The following is a 17,637-nucleotide window of genomic DNA, read 5'->3' as shown; positions in this document are numbered from 1 at the left end:
CCAGATGCCTGGGTCTACTGTTCCCACTTAGCCAACCCACTATCCTTGCTCCACAAATGTACCTTTTATCCACTTGGAATCATATTTTATTGTACGAAGGGCAGAGCCATCGCCCATGCTTCGATAAATAACAGCATCACTGGCCAAGAAGTCAGCCACTGTGGCAGAATACAGCTTCCCATCTGAAACCGAAGTTATAATTTGAGTAAAGTAACCATAATTATCCTGTAGTGCGTTACCCTATGTAGTGTGTTATACACTTTGGAGGGCTTTCACCTGTTATTTCTCTATATAAAATAAAGCTAAACCTGATGTTCAACCTGTGCCAGGTTGGCCCATAACATTACCTAATCTTACGGATAAGGAATCTAGGCATCAAAAAGTTAAGCAACTTATTCATGGCTTAGCTTACAATAGAACTAAGTGTCAGAATATTATATTGTAACATGTTCACTTTTAATTCCTCTTTTCTGGAAAATTTTTCATAGCTTTTAGACTTTGAAACACCTACATCAAGGTAGCTATCCTAGTTATAAGCTTTTTTTTCCTTCCTTTAAATTCCTTTGCACCTTCAATGTCATTAATCATTTACATTCATTACACTAAAAGATCTTACCAGCAAAAAGGGCAACATTGGTTTGTCTGGCATCAAATGGGCATCTTGCCAGGCCACTAATTTCTTCTCCATCATACTCTAAGGTATTCAACTACAAAAGAAAAATAAATAGCTGGTGTCACATCTGTTCAATGTCCCTGTCTGAAGGCAATACTGTTTTATTTGTACTGAAATTCTATTTGACGAATTCTGCCTTTATTCTTTCATAGCATTAGAGATAAAACCGATTACTAGGTTACAATATAAAGAATTCAACTCTAACAGCATACCAGTGAAGGAAGAAAAGCTGATGAAAAAGAAGCACATCATATAAAATATACTCACCCGATAGTATCTACACATGGGATTAAACGCATTGGTACCACATACAAAAACCATCTCATCGTTTCTTGGAACAAATACTTTAATAAAGTTGTGGCATTCATCCTAAAGAGAGTAATAATTACATTACTATTAGACGTTCCACATGCTGACACTGTGGGATCAAGTCCACAGAAAGTACAGCTCTAGCAGGCAAGGCACTTGTCTGTTTTACTTACTTTATGTTTGCCTTTCATCGCACAGTTTTCTCGATCCTGTTGTCTTGACCGCCATGTCAGTTTCTGCATGAATCAAAACAAAACCAACGTTCGATTTTTAACAGTGAAAATTTTGGGGGTGGGTGGGGGGTGGGGGGGGTGACAATATCCAAATTCTGAGAGAATGCAAGTAAATTTGCCAACTGCACTAGCTTACCTTGCTCGGTATTACTTCTGTTTTGGGGATTTCATTTAAGCTCACTGTATAAACTTGATCTCTGTTGAAAACAAGGCAGTCGTAAGTCATTGGATATGAATGCATAAAAAATGTTAAGCTGCTTCTTATTTTATTTTTACAGATCTGCCTTTATTGTGTTTTGGAGATCATTTGGATTTTCTCTGTCTCCAACAAAGTCAACAAAGGGTCCTTTTTCATTAGTGAGAAGCTTTTATATAGCACTGTGGTTAGGGAGCAAAGAAAGCTCTCCTCTTCAGGCGTGGGTCAAACTGCTACTTGTATTAGCATAGACATACTTCTAGTATTTGCTCGAATAATTCCAAGTTAAAAAAGAATAAAGGGAGATTTTTTTTCCCCCCTGCTGCTTTAGGAATAAAGAATGGTGTATGATTTCTTGATGGCAGTAATAAAATTGCACTGCTGAAGGCTTTAGCTCTGTATTTTGTTCTGGGTACACAACACTGACTCTTCTCTGTGAATATTTCTGGCTACTTGCAATTTTTGATCACAATCACATATTAGTTTTTCATGAACTAGACACATTAATGCAAGCACCACAAGAGAAAATAATTTTAATATAATAAACCAACGAGAGGAAAATTACCTGCCAGCAATATAAAGTGTGTCTCGAATTTTCAACATCAGCTGAAAGTCCAGCCTGTGCTGAGATTCATTGCCTGAAGGGCGTCCTCTAAAAACCGGATATTGCCTTGAATCTGCAAGTAAAAATGGGCTAAACCATCAGTCAGGATTATGGAGCTGAAGAATCAATATACAGCATTGATTAGCTGTATATACTAGTTGTAGAAGGGTTTTAACTAAATTCCTGTGTTCGAGTCTTGAATATAAATGAATGCAAGACAGTGAAATTCAGCAAATGGTCTTTTTCTTCTAATGGAAAATATATAACCTATAGATAGGCTGCTTTAGTAAAGCAACAAACAAAACTGTCACATTTTCTCCAAACACCAGAAAATTATTATGGCTCAATTAATACGGAAAACATTTTTAAGGCATATAAAACTCTCTCTTTCTAAAAATGAATACGCTTAGAAAAATCAAAACCCAAAAAGCTTCCTCCTTAGAATGGGAGTCTTCTTTCGATTACTTACAGTGATAATCAACAGTATTGAGGGGTTCATCGTCTTCAGGAAAGCTGACTGCCCTCAGCTGGGAAATCATGAGCAGCAGCATGTAGGCACAGAGCAGGAAGAACCTCATGGTGGGCCAAGGTGAAGGCAGAGCAGCCTGTCTTCAGAAACCCCACTGAGCTACCTGGAAAACAGAGACGGTTTAGAAAGGTCACTATGCTGTGGTGAACCTGTTTTCTCATTTGCAATCAGCTCAATTTTCACCACCAGCTCTCTCTAATGCCCTCCTCCCGTCAGGAGCACTGGCAGTGGTGAAGGAGGTATCTCTGGAAACACAGGCAAAAGATGGCAGCTTGCCAGGCCTGATTAAAGCATCTGGTGCACATACTGAAGTTTTAGGTAAAACTGTGCAAGAGTTTTTGCGGTAACTATGTATGTCATCACAGCAAAATCCCCAGAACCACAAACAGAAATGCTGGCTGTTGACTTGGCAAGAAGATGGGCAAAGTTGGGATGAGAATTTTAATTAAACTCCAGTCTGCTTCCCTGCCCCCAGCCCTGAAATACAGCTTGCCTCTGGCCCCCATAAAATGCCCAAAATTCCTTGCAAATATCCACTGAGCTGATGGTACTGTCACTCCTCATCTGATCTTTGCTTAATGCATTGTCAAATTCCCAGCATTACTCAAGCTTTAGCCCTAAATGATTAAGTAGAACAGTTCCCTAAGCTTAGTAACACCAACATGGAAGCAACGACATGAATGACCTTGAATCAGGGTGAAAGAGAATTAAAAGAAATTAAATGATTTCATGATCAATCAATCAAGCGAAGCAGGGCAGGGAAGAAGCAGCACAGCTGCCACCAGGCCACTGGGGAAGTCTACATTTTTACATAAAACCATTTGGACACAAACCAATAATACCCTAAGTACGCCTGTCTTAGCTTTATTGAACTTCAGAGCCACGGGGGGCCTTAGGGATTATCTAGTCCAGCCTCCTCATTTTTCAGATGAGAAAACTAAGGGCTGAAAAAATTAAGGGACTCACTGATTTTCATAAAACTATTTAGGGCAATATCAGAGTCCAAACTCCTATCACATGAGTCCCCATCCAGGCTTTTTAATCAAATTAGATGACGGATTGTTTTCTTCAAAAATATAGCATTATGAAGCAACTTTTTGAGGTAATGAATAGATTCATTATCTTTATTGAAGTGGTATTTCACAGGTGTATGCGTATGTTAAATTTTAGCAAATTGTACACTGTACACATATGTGCAGTACATTGTACATCAAGATCTCAACAAAGCTGATAGCATGAATTGTACAATATTAACTGTCAAAACATTTTTAAAATCTTTAAATGTTGTCCATTAAAAAACAAATTAGGACCGTGCTGGGTCAATGGGATGGGTATTTTTGGGAAACTGTAAATGCTCCACTTTGCAATTATACCACTCCTTCCTCAACCAAAATTGTCACTTACAACTACTGTACCAACAGTAAAACATTGAGATTTATCTTTAGCTTCATTTCTCTAAGAACTTTAAGGGAGAGGATGAGAATCACTTCAAATTCTGGGGGGAATTTAACCACTCAACTAGGTGCTTACTATGCCTCTTTTATCTTCTTAATGTCAAATACACACACGTACATGTATACTATGCAATGCTCGCAACACTTTTTCTCAATGAAATAAAAGCCAAGTATCAGTGAGTTTTAGAACTCTAGTTTTACAAAAAGAGAGAATAACATTGCAATACAATTTTTCTTAATGGATGATTAATCCAGCAATAAGTTAGTGGGATCTAGGGCAGCATCAATTGTATCCAAATTGAAAGAGTGTGGACTTTGGTGGCAGTCTGTCTTGAACTTGGAACTCCATTACTTACTAGCTGATTGACTCGGCAAGTTTCTTTAATCTCTCTGAGTATTAGCTTCTTTATCTCTAATATGTGGATAATACCCTCTTCTCCACAGTATGAAAAAGAACTAAATGCCCGGCATATACAGATCCTGAGAAAAATTAGTCCTCTTCACCCATTTCCTACTGGACACCATGCATAGGATCAAGTTGACCTTAAGAGTCTGAGTAGGATCTGCGAAAAAGCTGTCATAAAATATTAAAGCTATGAGGCTAAATTTTTTCCCCCGTAAATGAAAAGTTATTTTAAAATACTAAACAATTATTTTTAGAATAAATTTTACAACTTAGACCATTTATAAAACCTGGAAAAGTAAAGGACATCACCAACAATCCTACCATTCCAACCCAACAATCACGATGACTTGGTTCTAGCCTTCTTGCCACATGCACATATTTTCAATGATGGCAAGATGACCTCTTTCAATCTACCACGTCTCTTGAAGCAGCATCTTCCTGTCTTGCGTTTCCACAGTGTTTGGCCATTTATAAAGATCCCAGAAAGTTGAAGCAGTACAAAAATACAAAATGCTGCCCTAAGAACTCAATTCTGCTGTGACATTAATCCCAAACTTCATTCTCTGGATGGAAAGTCACTGAATGTTTCTACTGGATGTCAGGGGAAAAAGTCAGAAACACCAATCAATCCTGAAGAAATTTAGAAATAGCTGTGTGCAAACAAGAAGACAGTTCTATGACTCTTTCTCCACCAGGATAGGTAACTGAACGGTTCCCATCATGTGGACAGAGTCTCAGTGCCCCAGACAGTAGGGCAGGGAGGGGCCTCACCAGGAAGAGTATTTCTCACAGCTGTGATTCCGGCATTGAGACTGAGGATGAACTCACTGCTGACTCACTGGCAAGTACAAAGCTGCAGGCTGAGTTATCATTTCCCATACCTCATTCATCTGACATTGCAGAAAGCAATTTCTCTCCATACTCTGCCCTCCACCAATCTCATCCTCCAAAAATAAAGCCCTACCACTAATTGCTTCCTGTCCCTATATAAAGCCTTATTAGAAAAAAAAAAAAACTTTCAGATTTGCCATAGAATTTATAAATGAAAGTATTTAATGTATAATATATATCAAAGTAAGGCTGCATGGGGGAAGGATTGGGAAACACTTGAGACAAAGGTATCAGGAAGGAGATTTGCATCTAAACCCCCTCAGACTATATAGCTCTTACCTTTTTTAAGCAAGTATCTCAGGATTCCAGGATTCAGTAAAATCATGAAACTAGTTATGCTGAAAGAGGGCCCGTCAAGAGGCAGGGAAAAACATTAGAAAGGAACATAGATCTTGGGATTAGAATAATCTGAGTTCAAATTTACTTGTGTTGTTTACTTCCTGGCTCTGGGACTTTAAGTAGACTTAACCTCTGTAAGCTTCAGTTTCCTCAAGTGCAAAATAGGAATAATTACCTTTACCACCTCATAGGCTTGTCTAAGGATTAAATGAGAAACTCTATAGAACACCTCGAACCTAGAACTTGGTTCATAGTAAATCTATACTAAATTTTAGTGAATATTATCATGACTATTATTGTTATATCTTACTGGCCCAAATGCCACCCCCCGCCTCCCCAAAGAAGAGGAAAACAAGTGTTCACTCCTTCATTCTTTCATCTTGTACAACTATTTGCAAAACTGTTTATATATGCCATCCTAACAATGGTAGGGATGTTTTAGGAGGATTAAGGTACAGCTTCATAGACATAGATGCCTCCAAGGAGGAGGAGGGAACAACCTTCCTATATTATGCTATTCTTTTCAGTCAGAGAACAGGGGTACCTGAGTAATTACATGTTGTCATTTTTTTGGGTATTATGTATGGGCTTCTCCCATATATTTCTGATGTTAAAGCCTAAATATAATGAGGAAAGCTCTTTAAAGGGGTTAAGAGTTGCCAAGACAGCCAGGGCTTAAGTGGCAGTTTCTTGAGAGAAGGGAGGAATAAGGAAATGAGCCCACACTCAGCCCTTGATTTCACATTATGGGATTTGCTAATTCTTAAACTGTTAAACATGAGAGGGTAGTTATAAAGAAAAACCAAATGTCTGGCAGTCTCAAATTGAGGACTCGCCAAAAAGGAAGAGTTCTAGTAAATATCTAAAGGGTCTATTTTGGGCCTCTGAAGGTCTATACCCTAAGGAGAAAAGGCAAACATGAGGTAGGCAAAACCTTACAAAAACTGCAACTCAATCTCTAGTATGCTAATCTCCTGGATGGATATTATCTCCTCCTACTTTAGCTATTTGCAGACAAGATAAGGTGATTCTTCCCTAGAGGAAAATTACATCATCCAGAGACTATAATTTTTTATATAAAATGCTTGATGTTCAAACAGCCAATCACTAGACATTCCAAGAATTAAGACTAAGAAAAAAAAAAGACTATAGAAATAAGCCCACAGATAACCCAGATATTAGTTATTCAACATAAATTTTAAAAATAACTGTATTATTTTGTTGAAGAAAAAAGATGACAAGACAGTGAATTTTACCAGAGAACTGGAATCTATTAAAAAAGAATTAAATGAAAATTCTATAACAAAAAAAAGAAAAAACCCACAATAATTAAAGCTTCTTAATAGATGTGTTTAGCAACGTATTTCTTATAGCTGAAGAGAGGATTTGTCAGCTGGAAGATAGGTTACTGGAAAATATCAGAAATATGGAAATCAAAAGGTTGGGAAAACAGATAAGAGAGTAAGAGATACACAGGACCTTGTGAAAAAATTCAACATAATGGAATTGCTGAGAGCAGAGAGGGAGAGAGAGAGAAATGGACAGAAGCAATATTTGACAAGATAATGGCTACATTCTTTTTCAAAACTGACAAAAGACCATAAGTTAAGCATTCAAGAAACTCTAAGAATTTCTAAATACAAAGAAAAACACATTTAAACATATCATAGTCAAGATGCTAAACACAAAGATAAAACAGTATGTTAAAAGCTAGAAGACGTATTACCTTTAAAGAAGCAAGAACAATGCTGACAGCTAACTTCAACAGAAACAATGGAATCCAGTAAACCAAAGAACGACTTTTTTAAAGTGCTGAAAGAAAATAAATTTCCAGCGTAGAATTCTATTACCAGTGGATATAGTCTTCAAAAATGAAAGCAAAGTTTCCGGTCAAAATGGTGGAGTAGGTACACACTGTGCGTGCAGCTTCTCACGACCAAATCAAAGTTACAACTACAGAACAACCATCCATCCTTGAGAATCGCCTGAAGACTAGCCCAACAGAAGTCCTGTAACTAAGGATATACACAAGCCATGTCGAGACTGGTAGGAGGGGCGGAGACAAGGAATGACCTGGTCTCACAACCACATGTGGCAGTTACAAATCAGGAGGGGAATCTCGGCTGCAGAGGTCCACCCCCGAGGAGCGAGTTGTTCCAGTCCCATACCTGGCTCCCTAGCCCAGGGTTCCAGTGCTGGGAAGAGAAGTCTCTACAAATTCTGGCTGTGAAAACCGGAGGAGGTTGTGGCTGAGTGAGATAGAGGGCTACTGGAGTCCCAGGCACTACACTTAAAGGGTCCAAAATTGGACTTATTTGCTAAAAGACTCACTCGCTCTGAGGTCCAGTGCTGAGGCAGCACTTTGAAAGGCACCAGGGACATATGGAGAGGAACTGAAATATCTGGCTCAGGGTGAGTCAGGCTGGAGCAGGCAGCTTTCTCCCAGACAGAAGTGCTGGCAGAAGCCAGTTCCTTTTTTGAGCCCTCCCCGTCCCTGTGTGCAGACTTTGGTGGCTGCCATATCTGAGTCTCCATCAACCTGGCTAACACAGATTGCCCTCCCCTGATGATTCCCTGAGACCCTGCCCCAACCCATTTGCAGGCCTGCCCAAGCCACTTCCAGTGGTTTTTCCATACAAATGCCCTGTCTTGGTGCAAGCTGTGAACTTTCCTAAAATTTCTCAAGAGTTCACAAACTCCAAACAAGCAGCATCTGGTCTCAGTGTGCCCCATAACCGTTGCTGAGCTCTAACAGCTGGCACTAGTGGCAGCCGGCCCCAGTTCATGACTTGATCTCTACCAGGCACCTCCGAGCCCAGTTAGGGTCGTGGCAATTTGTGGATTGCTTTGTGACTCATTCCAGGTGGCCCCAGGGAGGGCACAGGCTGCAACTAAATGTGGCCTGTGATGAGGCCCCTCCCAGGAGACCCCAGGCTGCTGGAGGCCGGCTTTGGGTCAAGCTAGAGTACCTCCCAGCTGCCTCTGCAGATGAAGCACCCAAAGGGCAGACTGAGCAGGCACCAGAGCCCTGCTAAAGAAATTCTGTTCTGGAGGGTCAGACCATACGCAACAGCTCCTCCACTGTAGTCATGGCCAGTCCTCACAACCAATCAGCCTGAGGGTCAATCCCTTCCATTGACATGCAAATAGCAACCAAGGCTCAACTACACCAGGAGCACCTATGACCCACACAAGAGACACACCTGCACACCCGGCTCAGGCGGCCAGGGAGACTGTGCCACTAGGCTCCACAGGACACCACTACATAAGACCACTCTACCAAGACCAGGAGGCATAGCAGCCCGGGAGGCAGCCAAAATGAGGAAACAAAGAAACATGTCCCAAATAATAGAACAGAACAGAGCTCCAGAAAAAAAACTAAACAAAATGGAGACAAGCAATCTACCAGATGCAGAGTTCCAAGCACTGGTGATAAGGCTGCTCCATGATCTCAGTGAGAACTTCAACAAAGAGACAGAAATCTTAAAAATGGAGATAGAAAACATAAAAAGGAATGAGTCAGAAATAAAGAATACAATAACTGAAATAAAAAATACATTAGAGGGAATCAACAGTAGACTAGATGAAGCAGAGGACTGAATCAGCCATATAGAAGGTAAGATAGTAGAAAACACCTAATTAGAACAGCAAAAAGAAAAAAAAATTCCCCCAAATGAGAAGAGTTTAAGGGGCCTGAGAGAACATCAAGTACACCAACATTTGCGTCACAGGGGTACCAGAAGGAGAAGAGAGAAAGCAAGGAATTGAAAACCTATTTGAAGAAATAATGACTGAAAACTTCCCTAACCTGGCAAAGGAAATAGACATACAAACCCAGGAAGTAGAGTCCCAACCAAGGTGAACCCAACTGGCCCACACCAAGACACATCATAATTCAAATGCCAAAGGTTAAAGACAAAGAGAGAATCTTAAAATTAGCAAAAGAAAAGCAGTTAGTTACTTACAAGCGTGCTCCCATAAGACTGTCAGCTGATTTCTCAACAGAAGCTTTGCAGGCCAGAAGGGACTGGCAGAAAATATTCAAAGTGATGAAAAGCAGGGACCTACAACCAAGATTACTTTAAAAGTTATCCTTTAGAATCGAAGTACAGATAAAGGGTTTCCCAGATAAAAAGCTGAAGGAGTTCATCACCACCAAACCAGTATTACAAGGAATGTAAGAGGGACTTAAGGAAATAAAAAAAATAAAAGAATAATAAAATGGCAATAACTACATATGTACTGACAATAACTTTAAATGTAAATTGATAAAATGCTCCAATTAAAAGACATAGGAGGACTGAACAGATAAGAAAACAAAACCCTTACATACGCTGCCTACAAGAGACTCACTTCAGGTTGAAAGACACATACAGGTGGAAAGTAAAGGGATGGAAAAAGATATTTCATAAAAATGAAAATGAAAAAAACAACAAAAACCGCTAGAGTAGCAATACTTATACCAGACAAAATAAGACTTTAAAACAAAGGCTATAACAAGTGACAAAGAAGGACACTGTAATACCATTCTGGGTATTTACCCAAATAAATCCACAACACTAGTTTGAAGGGACATGTGCATCCATCTATTCAGTGCAGCATTATTTACAATAGCCAAAAGCCATGGAGGCAAGCTGGGTGTCTATCAATGAATGAATGGATAAAGAAGAGGTGATATATACGAGGTCTGACAATTAAGTTTGAGAACTTGTTGCAACGATGTTGCTAACCGTTTTTTGATATCAGAGGGATTATTTATTATGAATTTGAACCAACTAGAAACAATTAACCAACTTTACTATTTGGAAGTGCTGAAAAGGCTGTGTGAAAAAGTTAGACAACCTGAACTTTTTGCCAACAATTCAAGGCTCTTGCATCATGACAATGCACCAGCTCACACGGCACTGTCTGTGAAGGAGTTTTTAGCCAGTAAACAAATTACTGTATTGGAACAGCCTTCCTACTCACCTCATCTGGCCCCCAATGACGTCTTTCTTTACCTGAAGACAAAGGAAATACTGAAAGGAAGACATTTTATGACATTCAAGACATCAAGTGTAATATGATGACAGCTCTTTCCAGAAAAAGATGGCCTTTCCGGAAAAAGAGTTCTGAAATTGCTTTGAGGGGTGGACTAGGCGCTGGTGTCAGTGCATAACTTCTCAAGGGGAGTGCTTCAAAGGTGACTGTAGTGATATTCAGCAATGAGGCATGTAGCACTTTTTCTAGGATGAGTTCACGAACTTTATTGTCTGACCTCGCGTGTGCAACGCATGTGTGTACGTGCATGCGTGCACACACACACACAACGGAATATTACTCAGCCATAAAAATGAAATCTTGCCATGGGCAACAACATGGATAGACCTAGAGGCTAGAGGATATTGTGTTAAGTGCAGTAAGTGAGACAGAGAAAGATAAATGCCGTATGACTTCAGTCATATGTGGACTCTAAAGAACAAAATAATGAACAAACAAAACAGAAACAATCTCATAGATAGAGAACATATTGATGGTTGCCAGGTGGGAGGGGGTTTGGGGGATGAGTGAAAAAGAGGGAGGGATTAAGAAGTACAAATTGGTTGTCACAAAGTAGTTATGGGGATGTGAAGCATAGCATAAGGAATATAGTCAATAATATGCTAATAACTATGTATGGTGTCACATGGGTACTAAATCTATCGGGGTGATCACTTTGTAAGTTATATAAATGTCGAATCACTTTGTTGTACGCCCGAAACTAATGTAATATTGTATGTCAGCTGTAACTGAAAAATTGTTTGAAAAAAATAAAGGGAAAAATAAAGATGGTTTAGACAAAACAAAAACTGAGACTTGTTGTTAGCCAACCCAAACTAAAAGAAATGCTAAAAGGGAGTTCTTCAAGCAGGAGAATTTAGAGGATTGGTTAACACCAGTTCTTTTTATGGTTACAGCACAGTGGCCGCATTTGAAATTAATGAATTCCAGGTAGATTAATTGGTATATAGTCTTTGTCTCCCTGAAAGCTATATTGATTCAAAGGAAATGAGTTTAGAAACAGAGTAGGCCTAATTTCATCCAGGCCAAAGAACCCAGAAAGACGCCATGCTGATTCTAAAGCTCTCCCCTGGCTCTCTCCTAGAGGTGCCACTTCTCAAACTCCATCTACCTCAGGATCTGAGAGTGGAGTTGGTCCTCCCTGTTTCCTAACAATTTTTCTAGACCTTGGGTCTCCATGATCTTACAAAACCATCTTTGCTTATCTGAGGTTCTGTCTCTCCTCTCTGTTAGCTGATAACTTCCCAGTCACTTTCTCTAAGGAAGACATATCAAAGGCTTTAACAGCCTCGGTGCATGGTTCCATGCTGGGGCTTGTTATCAGATCTAGCTTCTTCACCTCAAAAATCATAAAGTCAAGCATCACATGCTCTGATCCCAATCTACTGTCCTTCCAGCTTGCTTGTCTGACCACTTTCACCCTGACTGCTTGTCCTAGTAACTGTTACTCTCCTTTCTCCCAGTTCAACAACAGCTTTCTCTAACCTTGACGTACCACTTCATCATTTCAATAGTATGTTTACCTATACCCTAGACTTCTTCCTCCTTTGTTTCTGTCAGGCTGTCTTGCAAAGCTCTGACCTCGAATGAGCTCAGCCATTTACCTTTTGCACCTGCCCCAGAACAGCTGAGCACTGGTGAAGACAACCACACGCTGGTGCAATTTGGTAGTAAGTAATATCACAGAATTATTGATCACCCACTCCAGCTAGCACTGTAAAACTCTGGGGGGAGCCTATGTGGTTTTTACTAGATTAGCCCACTCTCCAAATCAGGAAGTTTAAATTTTTCCCATTTTCCTCAAGGCCCTAATCTGTTCTCTCTCCTCACTGTCCTGCCGTCTTCCCTGCTGCCCGCCAGCTACTTCCCATTAAAAACAAACGCTGTGAGCTAGGAACTGCCTCCACACCTCCCCCCTTGCTCTCGCCAAATACCTCAGCTTACCCGCATCTTCATCTCCTTTCTCCTTCCTTCTCTCCTGTTTTAAGAGATTTCATTCCCCAACTTTTCTCCATGTGTTTAAACCCAACAAACCCTTCTGACTTTCCCAAAACAGAAAAAAAACATTGATTATATTTTTCCCTCTCTAAATACTCTATAACTTTGTGTTGATTAAATACTAAACCATCAACACTTAAATTTGTCCAAGCCTCTGTCATCTAAAAAAAATTAAAAAGGTAGAAAGGCTCCTGTGACTCCATATACTCCTCCAGCCACCACCTATCTCTTTCCTTCCATTCACAGACACTGAAAAAGTTGGTTTTTTCCTTAACTGTTATCATTTCCTCACCTCCTATTCATTCTTCTACTTCCTCTGTTCTAGCTCTTCTCTCAATCAAGTCACTGATGGCCTCCAGGTAACTAAACAACAGTTACTTTCCAGTCCTGTCTCATGTGATTGCTCAGTAGATTTAGACACAGTTGAGTGTTCACCGATTTTTAAAACACTACCTTTCCTTGTCTTCCCTAATCCACGTTCTTCTGACCTTTTCCCAACTTTTCTGTCTGTCCCTTGTTTGTCTCCCATTCATTTTCTAGATGAAGCAAGAATTACCTTTCTCAGAATATAAGCCTCATCATATAATCCTATTAATAATAACTTCCTATTATTCTTAGGAGACGGGCCAGTACTCCGTGATGCGGCCTTTTGTGCTCTGAGTCCTACCTCCCGCTCCAGCCTTATCCCGCTTCACTGTGCTTCCACCATGCTGGCTCTGTTTCTGGCCCTGGAATGTGTCATGCGACCTGCTTCCGCGAGGCCTTTGCTCCTACTTGCCTTCTGGACGGCACTTCTCTCCCATTTTTGGCCTACTTAAGTCTTCCTAACTTTTCAGAGCCTAGGGAAGCTTGTCCTTGGTCCCTGGGGACAAGCATGTCTCACCATGGTCAATACTTGAGACAACGATGAATGAACTATGAATGAAGGAATAAACAAAAGAACTAGCTATGTGCCCTGAATCACCACAAAGAATCTCTCAAGGCAAGATTAGTATTTGGGACTCCTGTCTAATGTAGATTTATTTAATATTGCTAAACAAAACAATAACAACAAAAGAGGATGGGCAGTGGATCCCAGGAGGATGGGCACCCGGAACTCTATTCCCAGACAGCAGGAATTCTTCTCGTTCAGAGTGTGATGAACTACAGGAGAGGGTGGGGGTGGAACTAGAGCTGTAGCTCAGGGGCACCAGGTGCTCTATTGTCCCTAAAATTCCAGGGCACACGGTTCACATTGCAGTCCATGAAAATGATGGCCCCTGGGATTACAAGAATCACAGGTCTACCACCTGACAGCCACACACGACAAAATGGAGAAGAGACAATGGGTTTAGGTAGGTTGAAAAAGAGCAAAAGAGAAGCCAAGTTAACTGCTCTTCCTTGGAGCCTTTGAAGGCACAGAGAGTTGTGTCTTCGCAGCGTCCATTACAAAAGAGAGTTTGTGTTTATATAGCACTCACAGCTCTAGATTCTAGGCAGTGTGTTCTGTGCAGGGTTGTGGTTTTCATCAGGGCTCAACATCAGTATTTAGTCAGAACAGTATGCCAACCAGGCTGACAGCATAACCTGTGGAGTATAAGAAGGCGGGAAGGGATGATGAGCCACCACTAGATACACAGGGACTCCAGAAGACCCATAAGCAAAGATGAGGCGAGATACTGAGCCCTTCTAGGCAGGGTAGGTAGCTACTTGCCTTCAGGTTCGCCAAGTGACTCTTGACTGATGAAGTACTTTGGGAGAGCAATCGGCTCTCTCATTTAAGGACTCTCTACTGCTCTCCCACCCCACCTCTACCCAATCCTCTCCTGTGTTCAGGCCTGGGGACCAGGTGCCATGTATGAACAGAGATATCCTCCCCTACTCTGGGTCAGGAAGAGGTGGCTGAAAGGCCCTTCACTCTGAGAACCTCCCTGGGAAACTTGGGAGCTCAGGTGAGAAGAAACTTCCAACACTGCTATGTTAATGACACTTGATAATTAACTACCTAAAACCTTGCCGCATAGTATATTGAGGAAATGACCAAGCAGCCCCCTAACTCACCCTCCACACAGCTGAAGCCCCACTGACAATCACATCAGGGTCTGGAAGGAAATGCATTCTGAAGAGGCGGGAAGAGCCACTCTGGAGGACCGGGGACTCAGAACCATGAGGAGCATCTCAGGGATTCTTCTCCCCCTGATGATGGCAGCAGGAGAGGAAACGGACCAGGCACCAGCAGATCTGGGGACACGGACAGACTGTGTGACCACGGACAGATCACTTTTCTGGTTCGCGTTTCTTCATGTAATTAGAGGTGGGTAAACTGAAAGCACAGGAACACTTTCTTTGCTAAGAGTCCATGATCTCCTCTGAGGGCTGGATGGGAAAATCCTACTTCCCCGACCTACTCGGATAAATGTCCCAGTGTAATTCCCACTGCCCCACAGGTTCTTTCTCTTCTCCCTACATCCCAGCATCTCCGGTGGCTCCCACAACAAACAGTATTTCCCCTGATTTGGAGGCTGCCTTCCGTATCTCCCTGTCTCTCCCTTCATTCTCCAGCCAAGCTTCTTTGAAGAGAAGTCTGAGCCCACTGTCTCCATTTTCTCACTTTTTATTACATTTTTAATCCACTTCAGTCTAACATCAGCTCTTGTCCATCAACCACCTAATTGCTAAGTCCAACTCAATCCTCATTTTAAATCATCTTTCATCTCCTCGAGGCATTTAATCATGTGGGTCCCTCCATCAGATCTTGGAACTCCACTTTTGACTTTCATCGTTATCTTATCTCTCTAGCTACTCCTTTTCAGCAACCTTCCCAAGCTTGTTTGAACACACACGTTCTTACGTGTGGTTCTGCATGGTTCCATCCTGGCTCTTTTGAGATTCACTCAACGCTACACCCACCTGCTTCACTACCACCGATTAATGAGGAATCCCAATTCCACGTGTCCTGCACAAACCACATTCCTTAGCTCCAGACCCAGCTGTCCAATTCTCTGCTAGATGTTTTGACCTTAGCAAAATACAGGCAATTTAATTTCAGCATGTGCAAACTGAACTTAAGATGCTTCACCTTAGCTTGTCCTCCTGCTATCTTCCTCAAAGAGCACAGGCTCTGAGCCCAGAGTGCCTGGGTTCAGATTCACGTACTATCACTCACCAGCCAAGTGACCTCGGGCATGTCATTTCACCTCTCACAGTCTCAAGTGTTCCTGCCTAAAATGAAGATAATTATAGCACTGATATTATTATGATTGTTCAGGGAAATAATCTATGTAAAGCACGTACCTGTGCACCTGGTAAGGATCCAATAATTACAGCCATTATTATTATTGTTGTTGTAATTGGTACTTTTAATACTCCTCTCAGTCACTTAAGCTTTACACCTGGGAGTCATCCTAGATTTCTCTCTGTCCATCATCCATCCTCTCTTTCCAATCTGTCAGTATATCCTATTGATTCTTTCTCTTCATTGTTCTAGAGTCCACTCCTAACGGGTTTCTGCTCTCCTAGGCTTCTACCTCATTCTCCACAAAGCCACCAGAATGGTTTTTCCAAAGCACAAATTCTATCATGGTACTTCCCTGTCTTAAAACATCAGTTCCCGAAGGCCTTTATGATAAAGTTCAAGTTTATTTCCAAGATTTACGAGGTCCTCCACAACCTGATTCTTGCCAGCTTCACTGTTTTAGCTACTGATGTTTCCCCATCTTGACCTCAGAATGGTGTCTTCTGCACACATTGTTCTCTCGAAAATGCCCTTCCTGAAAATTGTCAACTCACCAGCTCAAAATGGCCCTGGACTTGCCCCCTTTTCCCTTCTTCTTCCTACCCCAAATCCCTCTCCTTTAGCCACACGGCTGCCCTCAGGGTGGCTGATCATACTATGATGCCATGTGAATGCTTCTATTACAGAACTTATCACTTCCTAGTGATGTTATTTATTTTCTCTATCAAACTGGGTTGCTCGAGCACTTGCTGTTTTTATCACCAGCATCGGGTACGTACAGGGTCTAAGCACCCAGGAGGCCCTCAGCCAGTATTTAATGAACAGAGGAAGGAAGACATAAATGAAGGAAGTGGTACCTGTGACCGGACGCAGCCGTGGCACAGGAACTAACTACATCGCGAACAGAGCTCCACCGCTGCCCCCAACACCTACAATCTTGAGGCTATCCTTGTTCTCCTACTGCGTTGGCACCCAATCCTCACTAACCCCCAGTCCACCAGTTCCCAGGTGCTGCAGAACCAAGGGGTTCTCACAAATGGCAACAGGTGCCTCTTTTCACACCGGCCCATCATTAACAAATTTCTCTTTGATGCAGGAGAGGTAGGCAACCGCAGTCCATAAGTGACTTCCGTCACCTCCCGCTGAAATTCCCGCCCGTTTTGCAGCTTTCCCAAAACGAAGGAAAGTAGAATCGCTAGTTCCTGAGATTAAAGAGCAGGGCATGTGGAACTGGCAAAGAAGCAAGCCTACGTGACCCCCTGCTCCCCAACAAACAAAAATAAAAATCAGCCTGCCTACCGGCTAGCGGACGCTGGGGAGTCTGCAATGGGAAATTCTTTTCTGTGGCTGATGGCCGTTTTTCCCAGTTATAAAGTAGCGTTAGAGTATAATATAAGCCAGGAATCAGTATGAATACATTTACATGATCTTTTCTTGGGGCTAGACTCTGATAGAAAAGTGGCAGTAGATACCATGGAAGGGAGAAAAGGGTGTGCTGTGGGCTCCAGAGCTTCTTGTGCTCTTTATTAACGCCTTGCTTTTACAATCCATGTCGTCCAAAAAGTTGGGTCAATTGTGTTTATTTTAATTATATTTTACATGCATGAGGAAAGCTGGCTATTTAAAGTAGTTCCTTGAAAATTAAACCAGCTCTTATTGAAGATTTTCACTTTAAATCTGAATTTTCAATGCTTCTGATCAAATAAGAATTCAAAGAGGAACTGAACTTAAAAGGAACTGGGCAGGAAGGG

General features: G+C 41.4%; 1 protein-coding gene across 17 annotated transcripts in view; it reads right to left on the bottom strand.

The window, feature by feature from the left end:
• Positions 1–17,637, bottom strand: part of SEMA6D (semaphorin 6D) — a 59,109-nt gene that overhangs the window by 11,999 nt on the left and 29,473 nt on the right. For 16 of the 17 annotated variants that reach the window (XM_019664343.1, XM_019664417.1, XM_019664398.1 and 13 more), the window contains exons 2-8: positions 2,485–2,647; positions 1,977–2,088; positions 1,352–1,412; positions 1,156–1,218; positions 941–1,042; positions 617–707; positions 63–182 (exon numbers count right to left, since the gene is read on the bottom strand). In XM_019664343.1, coding sequence (XP_019519888.1) covers positions 63–182; positions 617–707; positions 941–1,042; positions 1,156–1,218; positions 1,352–1,412; positions 1,977–2,088; positions 2,485–2,593 — 658 coding nt within the window. In that variant the 5' untranslated portion in view covers positions 2,594–2,647. Of the gene's footprint in view, positions 1–62; positions 183–616; positions 708–940; positions 1,043–1,155; positions 1,219–1,351; positions 1,413–1,976; positions 2,089–2,484; positions 2,648–14,712; positions 14,772–17,637 lie in introns of those variants that run through there. The other variant, XM_019664363.1, reaches the window with a different exon arrangement.

Source organism: Hipposideros armiger, unplaced genomic scaffold, assembly GCF_001890085.2.
Source record: "Hipposideros armiger isolate ML-2016 unplaced genomic scaffold, ASM189008v1 scaffold_12, whole genome shotgun sequence".
Lineage (NCBI taxonomy): Eukaryota > Metazoa > Chordata > Mammalia > Chiroptera > Hipposideridae > Hipposideros > Hipposideros armiger.
The sequence above is the reverse complement of the archived record's forward strand: the minus strand, read 5'-3'. Positions and strand labels throughout refer to the sequence as shown.